General features: G+C 43.5%; 1 protein-coding gene across 10 annotated transcripts in view; it reads left to right on the forward strand.

Moving 5' to 3' along the window:
• The first annotated feature begins 2462 nt into the window (after nucleotides 1–2462).
• The window catches only part of LOC144284874 (cyclic AMP-responsive element-binding protein 3-like protein 2), a 77079-nt gene continuing 58574 nt past the window's right edge, over nucleotides 2463–20967 (forward strand). For 8 of the 10 annotated variants that reach the window (XR_013353288.1, XR_013353284.1, XR_013353282.1 and 5 more), the window contains exon 1: nucleotides 17919–18408. Coding sequence is in view for 1 of the 10 variants with exons in the window: in XM_077849986.1 (XP_077706112.1) it covers nucleotides 18307–18408 (102 nt within the window). In the remaining 9 variants the exon portion in view is untranslated. Of the gene's footprint in view, nucleotides 2748–16732; nucleotides 17075–17918; nucleotides 18409–20967 lie in introns of those variants that run through there. The other 2 variants (XR_013353291.1, XR_013353283.1) reach the window with 2 other exon arrangements.

Here is a 20967-nt window from a genome sequence, read left to right on the forward strand (position 1 = left end):
TATCCACGATTGTTAGGTCGTCTTGTTGGACAGATCCTTTAAGTACGATCTAGTGACTCTTTCAGGTTTCCCACATGGAGTGTCATGTCCTCTGTGAAGAATGAGAGTTTGACTTCCTGGCCGATCGGGATGCCTTTTCTCTCTGTTTCGGAATGTCACTGCGAAAGCTGGGACCCCTACTACTGTGCCGAACGACAGCGTTGAGGGTGGACACCCTGTCGTGTTCCTGACCTTAAGTTAAAAGCTCCAGGATTTTCCCAATGAAGAGGACGTTCCCCCTGGGTCTTTGGTAGGTGGCTTTTATGAGAATTGAGGTTTGTTCCCGGTATCCGTGCCTGGCGGAAGGTTTTCATCATGAAAGGACGGTCTATTTCGTCAAATGCTTTTTCTGCATCTATTGAGAGAATCCTCCGGTCCTTGTCCTTTCTTTCATTAATGTGGAGAGGGAAGGAGAGACAGAGAAATGCAGAGATGGACAAACACAGGGAGGGGGACACAGACAGGGAGGGATAGGGATGGGGGAGAGACAGCGAGGGAGAGACAGAGAGATGGCGAGGGAGAGACCGAGACAAGGAGGGAGACTGAGAGAGGGAGGGAGGGAGAGACAGACACAGAAGAAGAGTCTGAGAGACAGGAAGGGAGAGACAGAGACAGTGAGGGAGACCCCTAGACACAGGAAGGGACACACCAAGAGACAGGGAGGAAGAAACAGAGAGACAAGGAGACCCAGAGATAGGGAGGGAGACACAGAGACAGGATGGAGAGAGAACGAGACAGGGAGAGAGAGAGACTGAGAGACAGGAAGGGGGAGACACAGAGACAGGGAGCGAGAGACATGGAGGGAGACAGAGAGAGACTGGTGGAGAGATAGAGACGGGGAGAGAGACAGAGACACAGGGAGGGAGAGACCGAGCCAGAGACAGGATGGAGAGAATGAGCCAGGGAGGGAGACACAGAGCCAGAGAGAGGCTTCGGGCCTCCATGAGCGGGTGCTTCGGGGGCGTCTGCTCCCCTCGGGACGAGCTGGGGGCGCAATGTCGGACCCGGCGCCCCGAGCAGCGGGCGGAGGCCGTCCCCGGTCCCCTGGAGGCTGGAGGCCGCGCCTGCGTGTGGACACTGAGCCAGGGCGTGGCCGGGAGCGCGGCCCCGAGGAAAGCGTGATTCTCTAGGATGCAAGAGAAGTCCCAGCTGGAGCTAACCGTGGGCGGCTAAACAAGCAGGACCCGCCGTTCGGGCTGGTGGGTGCCTGTGCACCCCCTTACCTGCAGCGATGGTCTTCCTGACGTGCACTTCTATCAGGACTCAGGAAACCGCACACTCTGACCTACGGAAGCTTTGGGTACACGCTTACACCTGAAAACCTAGACGCATACCTCGGGTCTCCACACCCAGGAGCTAAGGCCTCTGTAATTGATGCTGTGAAATACTTTGTAAATCAGCAGCTCGCGGCAAACAGCACTACCGTGTCACACGAGGACTCCCGTGAGGCCCGGAGAATTGGCTGCTGTAGAATAAATTAGTAACTAAGGGACCAGGGTAACAGGAAGCTACAAGTTAATACATTGAAGTGATACTTACTCTCCAGGTTCCTTCGTGACATTCTCTCTCTTTTAAAATCGCTGTAAGTCTCCGTTGTCTTTCGTATTTGGTCCACGTCCCACCCCTTTACCTTGGCAACCACGTATATGTTTTCCGTATCTATGAGTTCAGGTCATCGTGTTTTTGTTGTCCTGTAGTTCGCGTGCCTGGGGGTTTACCATGTCTTAGATTCCACGTATACGGGTACTCGTGTGCTGCTTGTCTTTTCTCTCTGATTCACCCCCCTTAGCGGGCCCCGTTGGCTACCATGAAACCTGTGGCGATGAAAACGGGCGCGTGTGTATCGTTGTGAGCTACCGGTTTCGGGCCTGGAGGACCCAACCGCGTGCAACAGGCGGTCATTCCTAGGGAGGAGGTAAATGTTCTCGACACACTATGTCGAGGGAACCCTCTCCTGGATGATGAAAATATTTCATTTGGGGGCTTCACATCATGATGGTTCAGTCAGGAATATGGCTTTGAAATAAAAACGGTATGTTTCTTAACTACTGGGAAAACGATGAGTCAATCTGGTGTCTGTGGCAGAGACAGGAGGCCCCACCGAGGACGCCAGGCACACGCACGTCCCAGAGGAGGAAAGGCCGCGGAGACAAAGAGAAAGGCAGGGGCTGCAGGGGCAGCAGGGAGGGCATGGGCACGACGGTCAGTAGTCGGCTGTCTGTGTGGTGGAAATGGGGCCCAGGTACCTCCTGGTCTCGCCTGTGCGACACTGGGAATGGACGTAGAGTACCGCGATGTATAATTTAAAAGCATCAGAGGAAATTTTCGTACGAAGTTAACTTATCCTTTATTACAAACAAAACTCATGACGCAATTATAGAGGTTTATGACAACCACAAAAATTAGAAACCGTGCAACGAGGGGGGAGGGGACGCCTTCCGTCGGGTGCAGCCATCACGAGCTGCTGTTTGGGGGCCAGGGCTGGCTGCTCCAGTAAGGGAGGTGGCTGCTCCAGCCCTTCGACGAACTCGAGAGTGGGCACTGGGGCCTGATACATCTTTCGGAGGGGCAAAGGGTGCAGGTGGCTCCTCCAGGTCGGGACAGTGAGTCAGAGGTGTGACCAACACCTGCAGTGGCTTCGAATCAGCAGGTGCCATCTCGGCTCCTCGCAAGCACTCAGCACCGACAGCCGTGCCAGGCTCAAACAGGTAAGGCCCAGAAGCCAAGTGCTGCTGATGGGTGATGGTGGAGTAAAGCATGTGGCTCAGGCTATCTGGGACCCATATAAAGAGAACAGGGCGCTCTACTGCCTTCAGAGGGCCAGGCTCAGAAGGTGACAGGAAGGTCAAAAAGAGATCCCCGAAAGAGTGGAGAGTTTTTACTTCGCTTTAGTCAACCTTCAATCTCTGCCTCGTAACTTAAAATGTCTGATAATAGAAAAGAATCGGAGAGCCGTGAAAGGAGAGTGACGTTTGGTTCTGCTTGTTGAGTTCATGTTGTTGTACGTGTGTGTGCAGCCAACCAGCAGTGCTCGGTATGTACCAGATCATCTACTAAGAAGGGTCTTTTACTCAAAACCAGGAAAGAGGAGAGAGGAAGAACTAGTTTCGAGAGCTTTTTGATTTGGAAAAGCATTACAAAAATCATGACTTTCATCATACAGTAAGGGAGTAGCTTCCTTTCTGTGTTCATTCTCGTGAGGATTAACGATAGAGGGAGTCCTGTGAAATGAGGACCACTTTGTATTCCAGTTGAATTCCTTGAATTTTTTAGTTGTTTCCTTTTGTTTGGTTTTTACTGACATTCAAAAACTGAAAAACTTCTAGCTCGTAACTTCGTTGCATTTCTAAGTCCTTTCAGCAACAAAAGGAAATCGTGGTTTTGGGACTAGAAGTTTAAGTGAGTCCTAAAGTATTGGAAGAAAATTGTAAAATATACATTGAAGTTCTACAAGACAAAGATTGAGTTTAAACAAAAGAGCCTGAGCTAATTCTTCCAGAAGGTTTGTTACCTTGAATTCAGAGCCCTTTTACAGGTATATTAGAAAAACAAGTAGTCCCACAGTGTCAGTCGTTTCATGTATAAATGAGAAGAGAGCTAATATTTTTTTTAATTTTTATTTATTTATGACAGTCACAGAGAGAGAGAGAGAGAGAGAGAGGCAGAGACACAGGCAGAGGGAGAAGCAGGCTCCATGCACCGGGAGCCTGACGTGGGATTCGATCCCGGGTCTCCAGGATCACGCCCTGAGCCAAAGGCAGGCGCCAAACCGCTGCGCCACCCAGGGATCCCCGAAGAGAGCTAATATTAATGAAACTCTAAAGTAGTTGACTGCCAAGCTGATTGTTAAATTGGTTATTATTAAAACAGGAGAACAAACCCACACGCTTAGAAATGAGGTCCCAGACTGGAAGCACTGGTAAACGTAGCTGCTCATAATCTAAGTTAAATAATTCCTTGACAATCTGAGTAGATCTATATCAACATGGTGGTCTTATATGTAATTTGTGGTGTTTAGGATATTATCGAATGGACTTCATGAATCCCTAGAGCTTATTTTTGAGAGGTGCTAGTGAATCAGGAGGGAAAAAAATGCTCAAAAAAAGTCCTATTTCCATCTTATAGATTTGGGGAAACTGTACGAATATGTCCAAAGAATCTTGGTCTTCAGTACTTTTATATACAGTAATAAGTAACACCATAAAATAGCACTCGCTTAGATAGAATTGATGGTAGACGTGGCAGTACTACATCCTTTTCTACAATGTCTGAGCATCTGTAGTCCTTAAGATCTTTCCTCTAGACATCAACATTAAATATTGAATACCTCTAGAAAGTGTGAAAATAATTTTGTCTTTGGAAGTAGTTTATGTGAAGTTTTCCCGTGTGTCCCATTGGAGTTTTATAGTGATAAAGCATCCTAGGATGCTTTATCAGTAGGTGTTTGGATTTTATGGACTAAAAACTGATATTTTCTGTTACAGTTGAAATCTGTGAATTATCTTTATACTTAATTTTCTATGTCCTTTCATAGGAAAGAGTAAGCAAAATATCCCAAGACAAAGAATGATGGTTCCCACCCCCCAAACCTTTAGCATAACCATTGAAGAACAAGAACTGTCGGAGATCTATGAGTGTGTATCTGTACAAACATCCATGCATACATGGCAAGATTTAACAGAAATCACAATTCTGACATCATCTGTGGTTTATGTCACAGCTCTTCTCTGTTGTCAGCCTCTGTTTTTCTCTTTGGGCTTCCATGGAAAAATACTTGGCCTCATATCTCTTGCTCTGAGACTTTACTGTAATCCTTAAATTCTTAATTTCAGTTCAGAAACCCTAAGCTTGGAACTCATGAGTCTCCAGGTTTCCATGACTTTCATCAAAAAAGGAAAATCCTATAGCTTAGCCTTTTTCTCAGCAAAAGACTAAAAGAAAGAAAGAAAGAAAGAAAGAAAGAAAGAAAGAAAGAAAGAAAAAAGAAAGAAAGAAAGAAAGAAAGAAAGAAAAAGGAAGGAAGGAAGGAAGGAAAGAAAGAGAGGAAGAAAGGATAGGATCCTTCTCTCTGTCTTGACAAACATAAGGAAGAAAATGCCAACAGAAATAGAGGTGGAAGCAAGTCCTCCCATAGCCTTCCCTTGTACTTTAAATAGTGCTTTGTCATAGGGTTAATGAAAGAGAAAGTTGACAACATTCATCGTATCTGTCTGCTGTCAGCAAATTGTATTGTGTGACTATTTGTTTTTTTCCAGTCATTGAAAGGATTTTCCCAGCATGATACCTCTTAATACTTTAAAATAATCATCCGGGCAGCCTGGGTGGCTCAGTGGTTTAGTGCCACCTTCCGCCCAGGGCCTGATGCTTGAGACCTGGGATCGAGTCCCACGTCAGACTCCCTGCATGGAGCCTGCTTCTCCCTGTGCCTGTGTCTCTGCCTCTCTCTCCCTCTCTTGTGACTCTCATGGATAAATAAATAAATAAATAAATAAATAAACCTTTAAAAAACTAAATAAAATAATCATCCTAAATGCAGTAAAAGATAAGGAAACCATACTGAGAGGCAGGATGCCTCTCTCATTTGGCCTTCTTTTTAACATGTTCTACTTCTCTTCCTCCCTTATTTAAGGCTTTTTCTACATATGCACTGACTTTTTTTGTTAGCTCTACTTTTGAGGAAGAAGCTGAACAACTTACAGGTGCTGTATCTTTTCCTAGTCATAAATTCATTGGCTTCTAGAAATACACATTTGCTTCCATGTATCCATTAGAGTGCAACAATCCTGAACTCCTATGGGATTTTTCACAGATGAAAGTTGTTTTTAAACTTACCTGTTGTATTGAAGCAGGTCTGAAGACCAGGAAGAAAGCTGACTAGTGACCTGAATTGCAAAATGTTGAGAACTAACCGGTGGGTTGTCATGGTGCCTAATGACTCTTAAGAGTACAAAGGAAGTTTATTGAGTATTTGAAGTAAAGACAACACAGTCATTTGTAGGAGATCCTTAGCTAGAAAGTTTCGATATTCTTTGAAGAAATTAATACAACAAAACCTTAGAAAGTTTTAGAAGAAGTTACAAAAAAAAAATCAAAACATGAGCTGCACACAAGAAAAGTCGTGTTATCTGAGGTGACAAACGTAAGGGAAGCAAGTAAGTGCAGGAAAGCTGGAAGCTTCTCGCTTGGTTGTGGCCACAGAGAGTTTGGATGAGACAACAGGATGCCACTTTTATTTTGTAGGGAAGTGTCGTTTGTGACCATCATATTTGTAAACGGGCTTTCCGTTGGCTTTGGCGGCAACAATGTTTGCCACTCCTCTGGTCTAACTGGACCGAGACATCCCTCGCTCCTGTTACCACTAGTCCATGTTTGCAGTGCTGTTGGTTGGCTTTGGAAACGTGAACTTTATGGATAAAACAGGGAAGTTTCTCTGGCATCGAGTGGAAAAGAAGGAGCGCACACAAGGCTCTGTAGGGATGGTGTGTGTGCATGCGTGCACGAGATACTCTCATAACAAGAAATATACAGCACTCAATTTCATCAACAGTAGCTCAAATTTAGTTACTGAAACAGTGGTTTCAATGAACATTGTATTCTCTGCTTCAGGTTTTTGTAGAAGCGACAAAATTGGAAAGTGTAATACAGTAAAGAACTACAAATTCATCACAATATAGCTGACCCTTCCACAACGTGGGGATTAGGGGTCCCGACAGCATCCCCCAGCACAGCTGAGAATCCACGTATAATTTTTGATTCCGCCAAAACTTGACTGTTAGTAGCCCACTGTTGATTGGATCCTTACTGATGATATAAACAGTAGATTAATATGTATCTTGCAATGAAGTGAGCTGGGGAAAAAATATTATTAAAATCATAAGGAAGAGGGGTGCCTGCGGAGACACAGGGAGAGAGGCAGAGACATAGGCAGAGGGGGAAGCAGGCTCCACTCAGGGAACCCGATGTGGGACTCTATCCTGGGACTCCAGGATCACGCCCTGGGGCAAAGGCAGACGCTCAAGTACTGAGCCACCCAGGTGTTCCCTCTTAGCAATTTTCTATCCACTGACTTCCAATGTGCTTCTTGGCTACAAATCTCCGTTTGTCCATGGTGTGTTCAGAATTGAGCCTAGTCCTGGACTGGGTCTCTTTTCCCCTATTGCAATAGTTCCTGAATAAAATCTGCTCTTACCACTTAAACTAGTGTCCAGTCCTGATTTCCTTTAACGATAGATCAAAAGTAACAAGATAGAAAACGATATATCCTACAAACGCTAAACAAAAGGAAGTGAGGCTGTCTGTGTTGATATCAAATAACATGGACTTCAGAGCAAGGAAAGTTAAAAATGATAAGCAGGTCAATCCATGAATAGTACACAACAATTTAAAATGTGTCTTCATCTACAAATGGAACTTCAAAATCTATAAAGCAAAATCTACTCTAACTGAAAAGAAAAGCAGACATATCCACAATGACAGTTCGTGACTTTAACACTTCTTTCTCGGTAATTGATACACAAGGTAAACAGACAGCAAGGAAATGGAATGTATTTTAAAATTGGACATCATCAAGATCAGAGACTTCTATTCTGCAAAAGACATTAAGAGAATAAAAAGACAAGCCAGAGTCTGAGAGGAAATCTTTGTAAACCACACACCTAAACAAAGATTTGCATCCAAAAGGTATAAATAACTTTCAAACGCCAGTAATAAGAAAACAAACAACCCAATTTTTGTTTTTATTGACTGCCTTTTTTTTTTTTTAAGGATTTTATTTATTTATTCCTGGGAGACACACGGAGAGAGGCAGAGACCCGGGCAGAGGGAGAAGCAGGTTCCCTGTAGGGAACCCAATGTGTGGGATTCGATCCCAGGATCCCCACAAATAGCCCAATTTTTAAAAATGGGCAAAATGATTTGACAGTTCACAAAAGACAAATGAATGCCAAATAAGGATATGGGAAGATGCTCAGACATCATGTCACAGGGATTAAGTGTAGTAAGAGTTTCAGTGGATCCCCAAAGTGAAATAATGTTCAGTCGGCTACCAGGTTTAAGTATTAGAATAAAAAATGTGAAAATACCAGAAGAAGCTCCATATCTTGCAGTAAAACATTTACAGCTTTCCTTTCACTTTATGTTGTAAAAAAGAAACAATAGGGATGTCTTAGGATGTCTTAGTCAAGTTTTAAAATGAGAATATGTGAGATATTACTCATGTGTACACACTCTCTCTCATTCTCTCTTAAATAACCAACTAAATCTTTAAAAAAGGAAAACCACCAGACTGAAGACATATATGGTACTGAACTGTGTATAAAGAAGTGGACCCATGCATTTCAAACACCTGTTGTTCAAGGGGCAACTGAACTCTCTATCTTTATGGCATATATATGTCAAGTTGTTCAAGGAGCAACTGTACTCTTATCTTTATATCTCCCACTTACTAAACTGTGATCATTAGAGAGCCAACAGCAGTTGTCCCTAAGGCTAATGACCTCTTTTTTCTCTCTCCTACTCCTAGTCTGCATAACAGGAATGCTGCCCCTCTCTACTGCATTACCAGGAAAAGATGTCTGAGGGCAATTTAGAAGACCTGGTGTCTGTTTCCACGCTTGCCCTTTCCAAGCTGGGTCACCTGTCCTCAGTCCGTGGGGCCTTTGTTCTGTTATGTATGCTTGAATAGCAGATGGTCGTCATAGACTCTCATACAGCATAATGTAGTTGGAAAATTGTGCAGCATTTGCCACTCTGTATGAAGAGGTAAAACATGGGTTTGCAGTCACACATGACTCTGGGTTCCTGCAGTGTGACCCTTGCTGTAGGCTTTGTTTTGCTAGAGCTCTCTAAGTGTCTGCCTTATAGAGGCCTGTGGGGAGTAAATGAGACCATACGTGGAAATTTCCGAGTGTCTACCTGGGAGGAAGCACATATGATCGCGGGTGGGGCCGTGGGACTGGTGAGGCGGTGAGGGCCTTGGCAGCAGTCAGACTTTGAGTCTTCCTGAGTGCATTGAGTTTTCCTCTGCAGCAGCGAGCAAAGCAGAACCACAGAGGTGCCATGGTCCACAGTAGCCCCACTGTCCTATGTCTTCAGTATATCCCTAAATGCTACTGGGCACCTACGTGGACAGTAATCATCCCAAATAGGTGGTCCTGAGCAAGCAACTGTAGGGGTGCTCTGCAATCTTAGCATGTTTAGCCTGTTTTCCTGGGGTCATGAGTGCTATTTTCGAAAGAGAATACTAAAAATGGAACCTGTTGTTTGAACCCATGTGTTCCTAAGCCGTGGAATACTGAAAGAGTCTTTTGTTGGAGTGAAACCGACTTTTTAGTGAGATAGTTTTAAAACGGGAACACCACATCGTGCAGCATTTTTGCCTCCTCAATTTGCAAATCTATCTTACCCGTATTTTTTAAAGTTTCAGTCAAAACTTACCAAGAGTTTTTAATACATATTCATTATCTTTCCAGGATAGAGCTCGTTGTAACTCCGGTTCCCTCTTTCTTTGATCTGTTCCTTCCCAGTATTCTTCAGAACTGTTACTTCTGAAAGTCTACCGCATAACATTTTGATGAAGTCCCAATAGTTTGTTTTTGCTTTTGTTTCCCTTTGCCTCTGGAGCTAGAAAAATGTTCTTATGGTCCATGTCAGCGAAATTACTGCCTGAGCTTTCTTCTAGGACTTTTATGGTTTCAGGTCTCACATTTAGGTCTGTAATCCATTTAATCCATCCTGTTCTATTAGTGGGAATGCAACCTGGTGCAGCCACTCTGGAAAACAGTATGGAGGTTCCTCAAAAAACTGAAAATAGACCTACCCTGATGATCTAGTAACTGCCACTACTGGGAATTTACCTCCAAAACAGAAAAGTGCTAATTCAAAGGCATATATGCACCCCCGTGTTTACAGCCACATTATTTACAATAGCCAAATTATGGCAACGGCCCAAGTGCCCATTGATAGATGAACGGGTGAAGAAGATGTGGTGTATATACGCGATAGAACATTATTAAAAAAGAATGAAATCTTGCCATTTGCAATGATGTGGATGGAACTAGAGCATATCATGCAAAGCAAAATAAGTCCGTCAGAGAAAGACAAATACCATATGCCCTCACTCACGTGTGGAATTAAAGAAACAAATGGGCAAAGAAAAAAGAGAGGAAGGCAAATCAAGAGACAGACTCTTAATAGAGAACAAACTGAGAGTTACCAGAGGGGGTGGCTGGAGGGATGGGTGAAAAGAATATGGGGAATTCAGGGGGGGCACTTGGGATGAGCAGTGTGTGTTGTATGGAACACTGAATCACCATACTGTATGCCTGAACCTACTGTAACACTATTAACTATATTGCAATTAAAAATTTAAAAATAATAACCAAAGAAAGCCATTCTGAAAGCATAATAGGAAAATGATACATTAACTATGGACCACAAATTCCTCATCAGTAGCCCTGGAGGCCAAAAAGCTGTGGAACATCATTAAACTCAAAGGACAAGGACTGTTAACTAAGAATTCTACAGCTCCCAAAAGTCCCTTTCAGGAATTAAAGTGAAATAAAAGTATTTTCAGAAAGAAAGACTGAGAGAATTGGACTCACAAGGTCTGCTTTACCAGAAATGCTGAAGCAAAGGATTTAAGGCAGTGGGGAGTGATTTCAGAGATGCATATGCGTCTTTAAGAATGCAGCAAGGGGGGATCCCTGGGTGGTGCAGCGGTTTAGTGCCTGCCTTTGGCCAGGGCGCAATCCTGGAGACCCGGAATCGAGTCCCACTTCGGGCTCCCAGCGAGATCCTGGAGACCCGGGATCGAGTCCCACGTCGGTCTCCCAGTGCATGGAGCCTGCCTGTGTCTCTGCCTCTCTCTCTCTCTCTCTGACTATCATAAATAAATTAAAAAAAAAAAAAAAAAAAGAATGCAGCAAGGTAAACAGAAACTGGGCTGCCCAGCTGGCTTAGTTGCCTGGCGGATCGGTTGGTTAAGCATCTGCTTTTAGCTCAGTTCAAGATCTCGAGGTCCTGGGATCAAGGCCCTGCATGAGGCTCCCTGCTCAGCTGGGAGCCTGCTTCTCCCTCTGCCTCTTTGCCTCCTCCTTCTTCTCTCCCTGCATGTGTTCTTTCTCTCAAATAAATAAAATCTTTTCTTTCTTTTTTTTTTTTTTTTAAAAGAGCACACAAAAGATGATTAGGATAAAAATAAAGGACTGCTTTTCCTTTTAAGTTTTTAAAATCTAGATATGACTCTTGAGAATAAGAAAAAAGACAGTATAGACTGATAGGGGTTTGACTGTATATCATATGATAACCACATCATAGAAGTCAGTGGGACGGGTGCTGTTAAATGACCAATACAACGGCACGGTTTCTACATTTTACCTGGTGCCCTAAGATACTGCAGGATGAACTCCAAGGAGGGTAGGGAGGCATATGGTAATTCCTAAAGAAACACTTCAAAAATGCAGAGATATGACCATAACAATAGTAGCCTAATTTTAAAAGAATACCTTTTGAAAATCAAATAATCCAAAAGGAAGGAAAAGGAAAAAGAAGCAGAGGAAGAGAAACAGAATAAGACAAAGAGATAACAAAGAATATGGTAAACCTAAATCCATCCATGCCAAAACTACATTAAAAATTAATTGTTTAAGGGGCGCCTAGGTGGCTCAGATGGTTAAGCATCTGCTTTCAGCTCGGGTCCTGGGTCCTGGGATCAAGCCCTGTGTCAGGCTCTCTGCTCAGTAAGGAGTCTGCTTCTCTCTTTCCCTCTGCCCCTCCTCATTCATATTCTCTCTTTCTCTCTCTCTCTTTCTCAAAAGCTTTAAAAAAGTTAATTGTTTAAACTCTAGAATTAAAAGGCAGGTATTGACAGAGTAGATAAAAAAGGAAGACCTCAAAATGTTGCTTGAAAGGGTCCAATTTTACATATAAAGTCAATAATGAAAGTAAAATGTATGAAAAAAAAACATACAGCATGAAACTCAGCTTAAGATGACAATATAAACATAAGGTTAAATAGTCTTCAAGAACAGATTATAACTGGAGATAGAAAAGACACCTTTCACAACCATATATACACCTCAGAACGGAGTTTAAAACACACTAAATGAAAAGAAGCCACTCTGAAAAGGCTGATTCATTCTGTGATTCCAGCTGTATCACATTCTAGAAAAGGCAAAACTCTGGAGGCAGTGAAAAGATCAGTGGCTGCCAGAGGTTGGAGGGGTGAGGGCTGAGTCAGCACAGCACGGGGGATTTTTAAGGCGGTGGAGCTATTCTGCAAGATACCACAATGGTGGATAAAGGTCATAATACATTTGTCAAAACCTATAGAATGACAACAGCAAAAGTGTACTATAATGTAAGCCATGAACTTTGGGTGAGGATGTGCTAATGTTCGCTTATTGATGATCCTCAACGTTTCATTGTGGTGTGGGATGCCAACAGTGGGGGAAGCTGTGCATTTATGTTGGAAGCGGGTATGTGGGAGTTCTCAGTACTTTCTGCTCAGCTTTGCTATGAACCTCCAAGTGCTCTAAGAAATGAATAAAATAATAATAATAATAAAGTCTATTTAAGAAAGTAAAAGGATTAGGGTGCCCGGGTGGCTCAGCTAGTTGAGCATCTGACCCTTGATTTCAGCTCAGGTCATGATCTCAGGGTCATGAGATGGAGCACCATGTCAGTCTCCACACTCAGCAGGGAGTCTGCTTGAGATTCTCTCTCCCTCTCTCTTTGCCCCTCCAGACCACTGCCAACTCTCTCTCTCTCTCTAAACAAAACAAAACAAAAGGAGAAAAAAATCATGAAAAATCATTAAATTTAGACAAAACAGTCAAGTTTCTTGAGAAACTTTGACAAAACTGGCAACAAGAAAAAGTATTCTATGTTATTTGTTCTATGTCTATTAAATGACAGTTAAAGAACAAGTGAGGCCCAAATGGCTTCACCAAAAGGAGAGGATGCCACGAGTTTTGACAGAATAGCACTGATCTTCAAAAATTCTTCACAAAATAGAAAATGTGGATAAACTACCCCTTTATATTAACCTGACAGTTACAAGAAAGAAAAAGTAGAGACCAGTCTTACTCATGAACATAAGCTAAAAGTTAGTGAGTAAACACAATATTAGCAAATAAAATGCAGTCATTTATAAGGACAGTAACACATGATGACAAAATGGAGTTAATTCTGGCATGCAAGTTTGGTTTCGGTCTGGAAAGAAATCCCTCTACCTCACGCTGAAAGAATAAAAAAGAAAATTAACCACGGTTATTCCAGTAGATACAGGGAAAAAAGCTTTTAATAAAATTCAACACCCATTCATGACAAAATCCTAGAAAACTACAAATAGAGATACCATTCCTTAATTGGATAAAGAGTGTATTTTGAAACAATCCAGGTCAATACAATTCTTGAAGGGATAAAATTGAAATCTTTCCGATAAAAAATAAATTTATTATTTAAAAAAATGCAATGCAGTTGCATTGCACTGAAATACAACCCAATAAACTGAACATTAAGAAAATACAAAAAAAAACTGTAATCTGTCCTTCAGGGACCGAGACTGAGATAAAGCCGAGACCACCGCTCCTGCTAGTCAGTGTTTTGCTGAAGGGATTATCAAATATGATACAGCAAAATGAAAATTTAAGAAGCATACAAATGATGCAACAAGTAAACTTGCTATTATTCGCAGATGATGTGAATTTGTATAAGAATATGCCAATGAATCTACAAATCAACTTCTAGAATTAGCATAGAAATTTCGCTTATTATAGGTATAGATAAAAACCAATTACTTCTGTATGTTAGCAATGTAAAGTAGGAAAATAAAAAATATAAAATAGTGTCATTAACAATAGCATCAAAAAATCAACTTCATTTAAAAAAAGCAAAATAAAGTTAAAGCAAAAGACAAAAAATTTTAAGATCTAAATAAATGGAGGAATAGGTAAGAGAATTCAGTATCTTAAAATACCAGTTTCCTTGTAATGTTCTTTAGGTTCTATGTAATCCCCATAAAAATCCTGCTAAGTGTCCTACGATAAGCTGATTTTAAAATTTCTATGGAGGGACACCTGGCTGACTCATTCCGTAGAGCATGTGACTCTTGATCTCTGGGCTGTGAGTTTGAGCCACACGTTGGGTATAGAGTTTACTTAAAAAAATAAAATAAAATCTTTAAAAATAAAAAATAAAAATAGATAAAATGTATATGGGAAGACAGAGTCAGGAATGACTAACTCACTCTTGAAGACAAAGTTGGAGGATTTTCCAACTACAGTGATAATACAGTATGGCATTAGGGCAAAATTTGAGTAAAACAGAACTGGAACAGAATAGGAGATTCAGAAATACATCCACACATATATGACCACCTGTCTTATGGTCTGGGGGGCCCTTGAGGGAGGGCTTCTTATCAAAAAATGGTGCAAGATGAGTTGAATATTTATGGTGGGGGCTGACCTTGACCCCTAGTTTGCATCATAATCCAAAGAACTACTCCAGATGAATTCTAATTTTAAAACTTTAAGGTAAGACATTATAGTTTTCTTTTTTTTTTTAAGATTTTATTTTTTTTATTCATGAGAGACACAGAGTGGGAGGGCAGAGACTCAGGCAGAAGGAGAAGCAGGCTCCACATAGGGAGCCTGATGTGGGGCTCGATCCCGGGACTTCAGGATCACGCCCTGGGCCGAAGGCAGGCACCAAACCACTGAGCCACCCAAGGATCTCCTGACATTACAGTTTTAAAATAAAACACACAACAATGTCTGTGGGACTTGTGAGGATTTTTAAACAGAACACAAAAATTACTAACCATAAAATGGGAATCACCTACTGGGCTTCATTAAAATCATGACCCTCTAGGTTCATCAAAAGACACCATTATGAGAGCTGGAATGTGTGAAGGAATACACATATTTTATATGTATAAATACTATCTATATTGGTATATATTACATACGTGCATATGCTTATCTAGAATATAGAAAGAACCTTCACAAAGACCATCTAACAGACAAATGGACAGAAGATATGAACAGGTACTTCACAAAGGGATATACTTACGTGGTTATCCATGTCCAATATCATTAATCATCAAGGAAACATAAATTAAAACCACAATGAATACCACCATTGGCTCAGGAGGACACTAATACGAAACACATGCGTGTGATAAGAACAAGTGTGAGTGAGGGTTTGAAGCAACAAAGCACCTTGTGCATTGCTCTTGGGAATCTGCATTGGCGAAATGTCTTGGGAAACTGACTTTAGTTACAGGCTGTCAACTACTAGCTCTCAACCATGATGAAGCCATTTTCCTCTCAGTACTGTACTCCAAGGACGTGTATATACACTCACAGCAGGTTTGTTTATGATAGCCATGTAAATGAATGTGGAACCTGGAAAAATCCTCTACTGTGCTTGAAATCAGAATGGGGATTCCCTTGGGGAGGAAAGTAATGATGGGAGAGGTCTAGGGAAGAGTTTGTGGTGCTACGAACTTTCTCTATGTTGGTCTGAGTGACGGCTATGCGAGTGCATCGACTTTATAATTCATGTTAGATCTGTCCATTTTATGTGATGATACCTCAGTAATCAATGTTTGATGAAAAGCAATGAGATACACCCCTTAAAACTACCCTTCAGGAATTCACCTCTTAACTTAGCAGTATATAACTGAGAATACCACCTGGTTCCGAACTCCAACCCATAGGTCTGGACGTAGGAGACTCGATTTTAAAATAGTTTATAAACTAATTAGCAGATCGTATAAATTCCAATTGATATTTTGCAAAAGGGGTTTGATCATTCTAGTGTACCTCATCAATGTGCAAAAATACAGCATTTTCATAGGTAAGTTTTATGAGGTAATGTTTGCATCTTGTGTCCATGCTGTGAACATATTCCTATATACACTTTACATTCGTGAACACTTCTATGCCACCGATACTGAATAGAATCCAGGGAGTTTGTTGTTGTTGTTGTTGTTTTAAATTAGAAGAGTGAGAAGAAATTATCGAAAAGTTCCATTTTCATCACTAACCATCAACCTGGGAAAACCCTTAATCTCTTTAGATTGTGGATACAACAGTGGCTTGAGCTTGGGGCAGCCTGTCTCGGCTGTGTGTGTGAGCTCCCAGTAATCAACAGGCTGCCTCAGCTGGTTGTTGAGGTTGCTTTGAGATCTCACACACCGTGATTCCAATTGAACGGGACCTTCTAAGAGAAGCATCTCAACCAGTCTTTGTATTATTGTCTAACCTAGAGAATGCCTCATTTCCTCCATAATTTGCTTGGGTGATCAAATTATCAATTAACTGAAAACAGATGAGTATGTCTGGCTTGCCCGACTTCAAGTGTATTGACTTTCCTTTGTTTGGTTAAGTTTTACTTAGTTCTCTCCCAACCACGATTAATAAACCATGACTTCTATTTTCCCGGTCACATCAATCACATGAAAGATGTTGGCTGCCTGAAAAGACACCATCTCATAAAGATAGCTATAAACAGAGGACAAGAGTAAATTCTACCCAGCAATCTATCTACCTCTGGGGTTTGTATGTACGTGTAGACTCACTGCCACAATCTAGCATGACTTGTGCCTTACAAGGGAAGTCTTAAAATCTTCTTTGAAAAGGCAAATTAACCTATTTTATACTTAAGTGATTTTCATCATATCTTTCAGATCTCTTTTAGAATTATTAAAAGAGGCTGCAGTCTGACATCAATGAACAACATATCCATATCAATGCAGCATGAACATAAGCAAAAGGAATATGTCATTTTATGGACAAGAACATCTTAAGCAAGTCAAACAACATGCAGAAAATCTCAAAGACTGTGCCGGGGTGTGTCAGATTTCATCAAAACAGACTGAGCGAGGCATGTAATGGCAGATAGAGCTTAAGACAGAGATTGATCAGACCATAAGCAGACTTTTAAGGTACATGCAGGCATCTCACCCTCCAAGCCGTGGGTATCACCAAGGGTGCAGAGGTGGGCAGCAGATCAAAGCAGTACTTCAGGAAATGCAGGACTTGTCTAATATTTGAAATGTAGTGATGGACGGATTTCCTGAATTGCCATCGTGCATACTCTCATCAATGGACAATGTTGATCCCCAACCCAGTTCTTACCGGAGGGGCAGAAATGGCTGGTTTCTCAAGTTCAACATATGTAAAAATGTACTTTTTACTCTCACTCTTCTCAAAAATAGTTTCTATTTCTCTTAGTAACACTTCCATCCACATCGCTATGTATCTCGGGGCTTCATGCAACATAGGATGAATCTCTTGTCTGGTTTTTCTGCTCAGACATCCCTCCCCAGTATGGCTCCCATGGACCCTATTTCCATGGCACCCCCTTATGTCAGGTGCCTCCTCACAGTTAACCTGATCTTCTCACCGACCTTCCTTCCTCCAGCAGCGCCATTTGTTTTAAGATTCTTATTTTATTTATTCATGAGAGACAGAGAGAGAGAGAGAGAGAGAGAGAGAGAGAGAGAGAGAGAGAGAGAGAGGCAGAGACACAGGCAGAGGGAGAAGTAGGCTCATGAAGGGAGCCTGACGTGAGAGTCAATCCCAGGTCTCCAGGATCCCGCCCTGGGCCCCTGCAGGCGCCCCTTTGTCATTGGCCTCGCCCTCTGTCCATCACGCCCCAACCGAGCACTCCATTGGTCGGCTGTCTCGCCGGGGCAGAGGGAGTTCCCCGGTGACGTCAGAGGCGCTCCCCGCCCACATTCCAAAGCCTGGGCTGAGCCTTCCCGCTGCCCAGCCTTTCGGGGCGGGACGGGGCGGGAAGCCTGACTTCTGATTGGGTCGGGCGGGCGCGGTGAGCATCCGATTGGTCACTGCCCTGGAGGGGGGTGGAGTCATTAGCTGGGGTCCTGGAGCCGTGCGGAGGAGCCCTGGGGAAGTCTCAAAGTTTGCGTCTGGGGCGGTAGTGGGAAGTGGGCTTATTGCAAAGGGATTTTCTTGGGGTGAGACCTGATCTGCCTCTGTTTTGGATGCGCGCCCTGCTGTAGCCCCATCAGCCTTCAGCCGGGTCCCTGGACAGCCTGTCTCCCCCGGCAGTTCTCAGAGTTCCGAGGTCACCGGCCGGGAGCACTTGGCAGCTGGTTCTCCGGCAGGTAGATAGAGCACAGGACGCGCTTCCTTCCTAGGTGCCTAAGCTACACGCGCACGCGCACACCCCGCGCGGGACCCTAACCGCGGAGGCATCTCCACCCGCTGTGCTCCGGCCGCAGCATCCTCGCCCGGCATGGAGGTGCTGGAGAGCGGGGAGCAGAGCGTCCTGCAGTGGGACCGCAAGCTGAGCGAGCTGTCGGAGCCCGGGGAAACCGAGGCTCTGATGTACCACACGGTGAGGACCTGAAGGGCACGGGGGGCGGGGGCTGCGGAGGAAGTGTCGGGGAGGAGGCAGGCATGCCCGGGGCAGACACCCAGCGACAGGTGTGCTTTTGCCCCCCGGACAGACCAGGGTGGGCCCCTGGCCCTTTTCGGGCTTCCGTGATCGCAGTGACAGTTTGTGTTCCTTTGGCAAGGAAGGCTCTGTTCCCGAGCCTGTTTCACCCCTGCTGGGGGGCAGGGGAGAGCCCAAGGGGTAGGTGGTGGAGAATTCGGTGCCACTGTTGAGTCTGCTGCTGTTCCCTGGGAAGGTTTGGAGAACTAAACAAAGTGGCATTTTCTTCCCTTCGCTGTCACAGTTTCGCTCTTTACTTTTTCTATGTTTCTGGAAGGAATTGCACGGGTGTGCGTGTGCGTGTGTGTGTGTGTGTGTGTGTATTGGAAAAGCTTCTTTGACATGTAGGAGAGAGACTACGTTATTTGGTCTCTTTAACTGGACAGCCAATAAATCTGCTTCCTCTCTCTTCTTCAGGGGAAAGATCAGCAGAGTATGGAAATCTGAGGCAGTTGCATATGTCAGAAAGGCTTTGGAGGAGGTGGAACGGCTCCCCAGTTCTTTGTTCCGTCTTATGCCTCAGGGACCCGTTTGGGGATTGAACTGTCACAGAACACTGCACATTTCTTTTAAAGGTGTCAGGTTCAAGTGTTTGGCATTGAGTTTGCAAAATAAACTCCTGCTTCCAACAGCCAGCAATGTTAATATGATTTTATGTGAGATCTACTTTTTGCTTGTTTCTTAAAGATGCAGAAGTTAGTAATGAGTGAGAGACAGAGACAGAGAACTAATGAGAAAACGAGAAGCTTGGCTGTTTTCCCTTCATGATTTTTTTTAAGGGGGTCAGTGCCAGGATATTTGAAACTTTTGCAAAATGGCCTGCAGGCCCCACCTCCTTGGCCTTTGCCTCTGGTCTACGTTATTTTGGGAAAAGGGATGAGGGCCTCCCTGTGATTCCCACCAAAGCATTTGTGATGGCTGAGAATGGCTTGTTGGAAAAATGCAGAGTGTAGGGCGGAGAGGGAGTGGTAGTTCATGCTGGGGCAAAAGCCAGATGTGTAGTGGGATTTGGGTTTTACTCACTGAGGCTTTCCCCGAGGAGACCATTTGGGCTGCATTTGGTTTGGGGGCCCAGATGAACTTCCTGTTGTCAGTCCAGGACTTAGAACACATTGGCCCTCAAATATCTTCTGGTAATTGGGTGCTCCAGGTGTTTCTACTGACATGGGCGGCATTTGAACCATGGGGTGGAGGGGGGAGACAGTTATCTTTTGTTCTTAAACATACTATGAAAATATCTCATCCAGCAGCTGTAATGCCACAGCTTTGGGGTTGTCTTTCAGCTGGTGGCATGAATTGTGCACAGGCATACACATTCCCTTTCGGCCTGTGACTTGCATTTGTGAGATCACAGACTAGGATTTAAGATGCTACCTGTGACTATGACATTAACTCCAGACAGAACAGTTTGGACTGGCTCTAATTAAGATCTTTATGAAGAGTGTCAGGGGTAGAGACCTTACATTCCTTTTGGCATTAAGAGCTCAGTTTTTCTTTTTTAAAGATTTTATTTATTTATTCATGAGAGACACAGAGAGAGGGAGACAGAGAGACAGAGACAGAGACACAGGCTCCATGCAGGGAGCCCGACATGGGACTCAATCCCAGGTCTCCAGGATCACACCCTGGGCTGCAGGCAGGTGCTTAACCGCTGAGCCACCCAGGGATCCCCCAAGAGGTCAGTTTTTCTATGTTACTGTGATGAAGCAGTGATGTGTGATTATTTTTCCTCTATTTTTTTATTTTTTTAAAATGACTTTTATGTCTGCCACTTAGGAATGTGTCTCTCTTCTGGGCAGCTCACTCCTATAAAATGCCACTCATCATTACTACGGGTCCTTGCCAACACACTATGTATATGAATTAGTGTTGAAAGAGGTATTGGATTTAGTAGCAACAGACGGCTGGATTGTATTGCTTCTAAACTAAGGGGAGTCTGGCAGAGATTTGAAAATAGATAACTTTCCCATCTGTTTCTTGAACTCTGTTGGGTATCCAATTGCAGAGCTGGTTATTATTGCTGTTTGTCCAAAATGTGGAATAGTCTGACCCCCAGGCCTAAATAGGGATTTAGTTACCACATGCATGATTGCTAATGCCCTGTTTTAGCAAACCTGTCACCTACCTGATTTTAAAAATGTAGAGGGTTCAAATCGCCTGAAGCTGCGATTGTACCTTCTCTGGCACCTTCTGTGAACCAGCTGGAGCAGTGTTTTTCTCATATGGTTAGTGGGGAGAAGACTTCTTGGTTCAGAAGGACAAAGGCTTAGAAGGGACAGGTTCCAAGCTTACAAAATAATGAAGTACATGGATAGAATGAATATGCACTTGCTCATTAGATCCCAAGTTTTTAGAGCTTTGGGCTTCCTCTTGGAGCTTAAAATATAGTTTCCGGGGCAGCCCCAGTGGCGCAGAGGTTTAGCGCTGCCTGAAGCCTAGGGTGCGATCTTGGAGACCCTG

The sequence above is a fragment of the Canis aureus genome, chromosome 15 (genome assembly GCF_053574225.1).
Source record: "Canis aureus isolate CA01 chromosome 15, VMU_Caureus_v.1.0, whole genome shotgun sequence".
In the NCBI taxonomy this organism is placed as follows: Eukaryota; Metazoa; Chordata; class Mammalia; order Carnivora; family Canidae; genus Canis; species Canis aureus.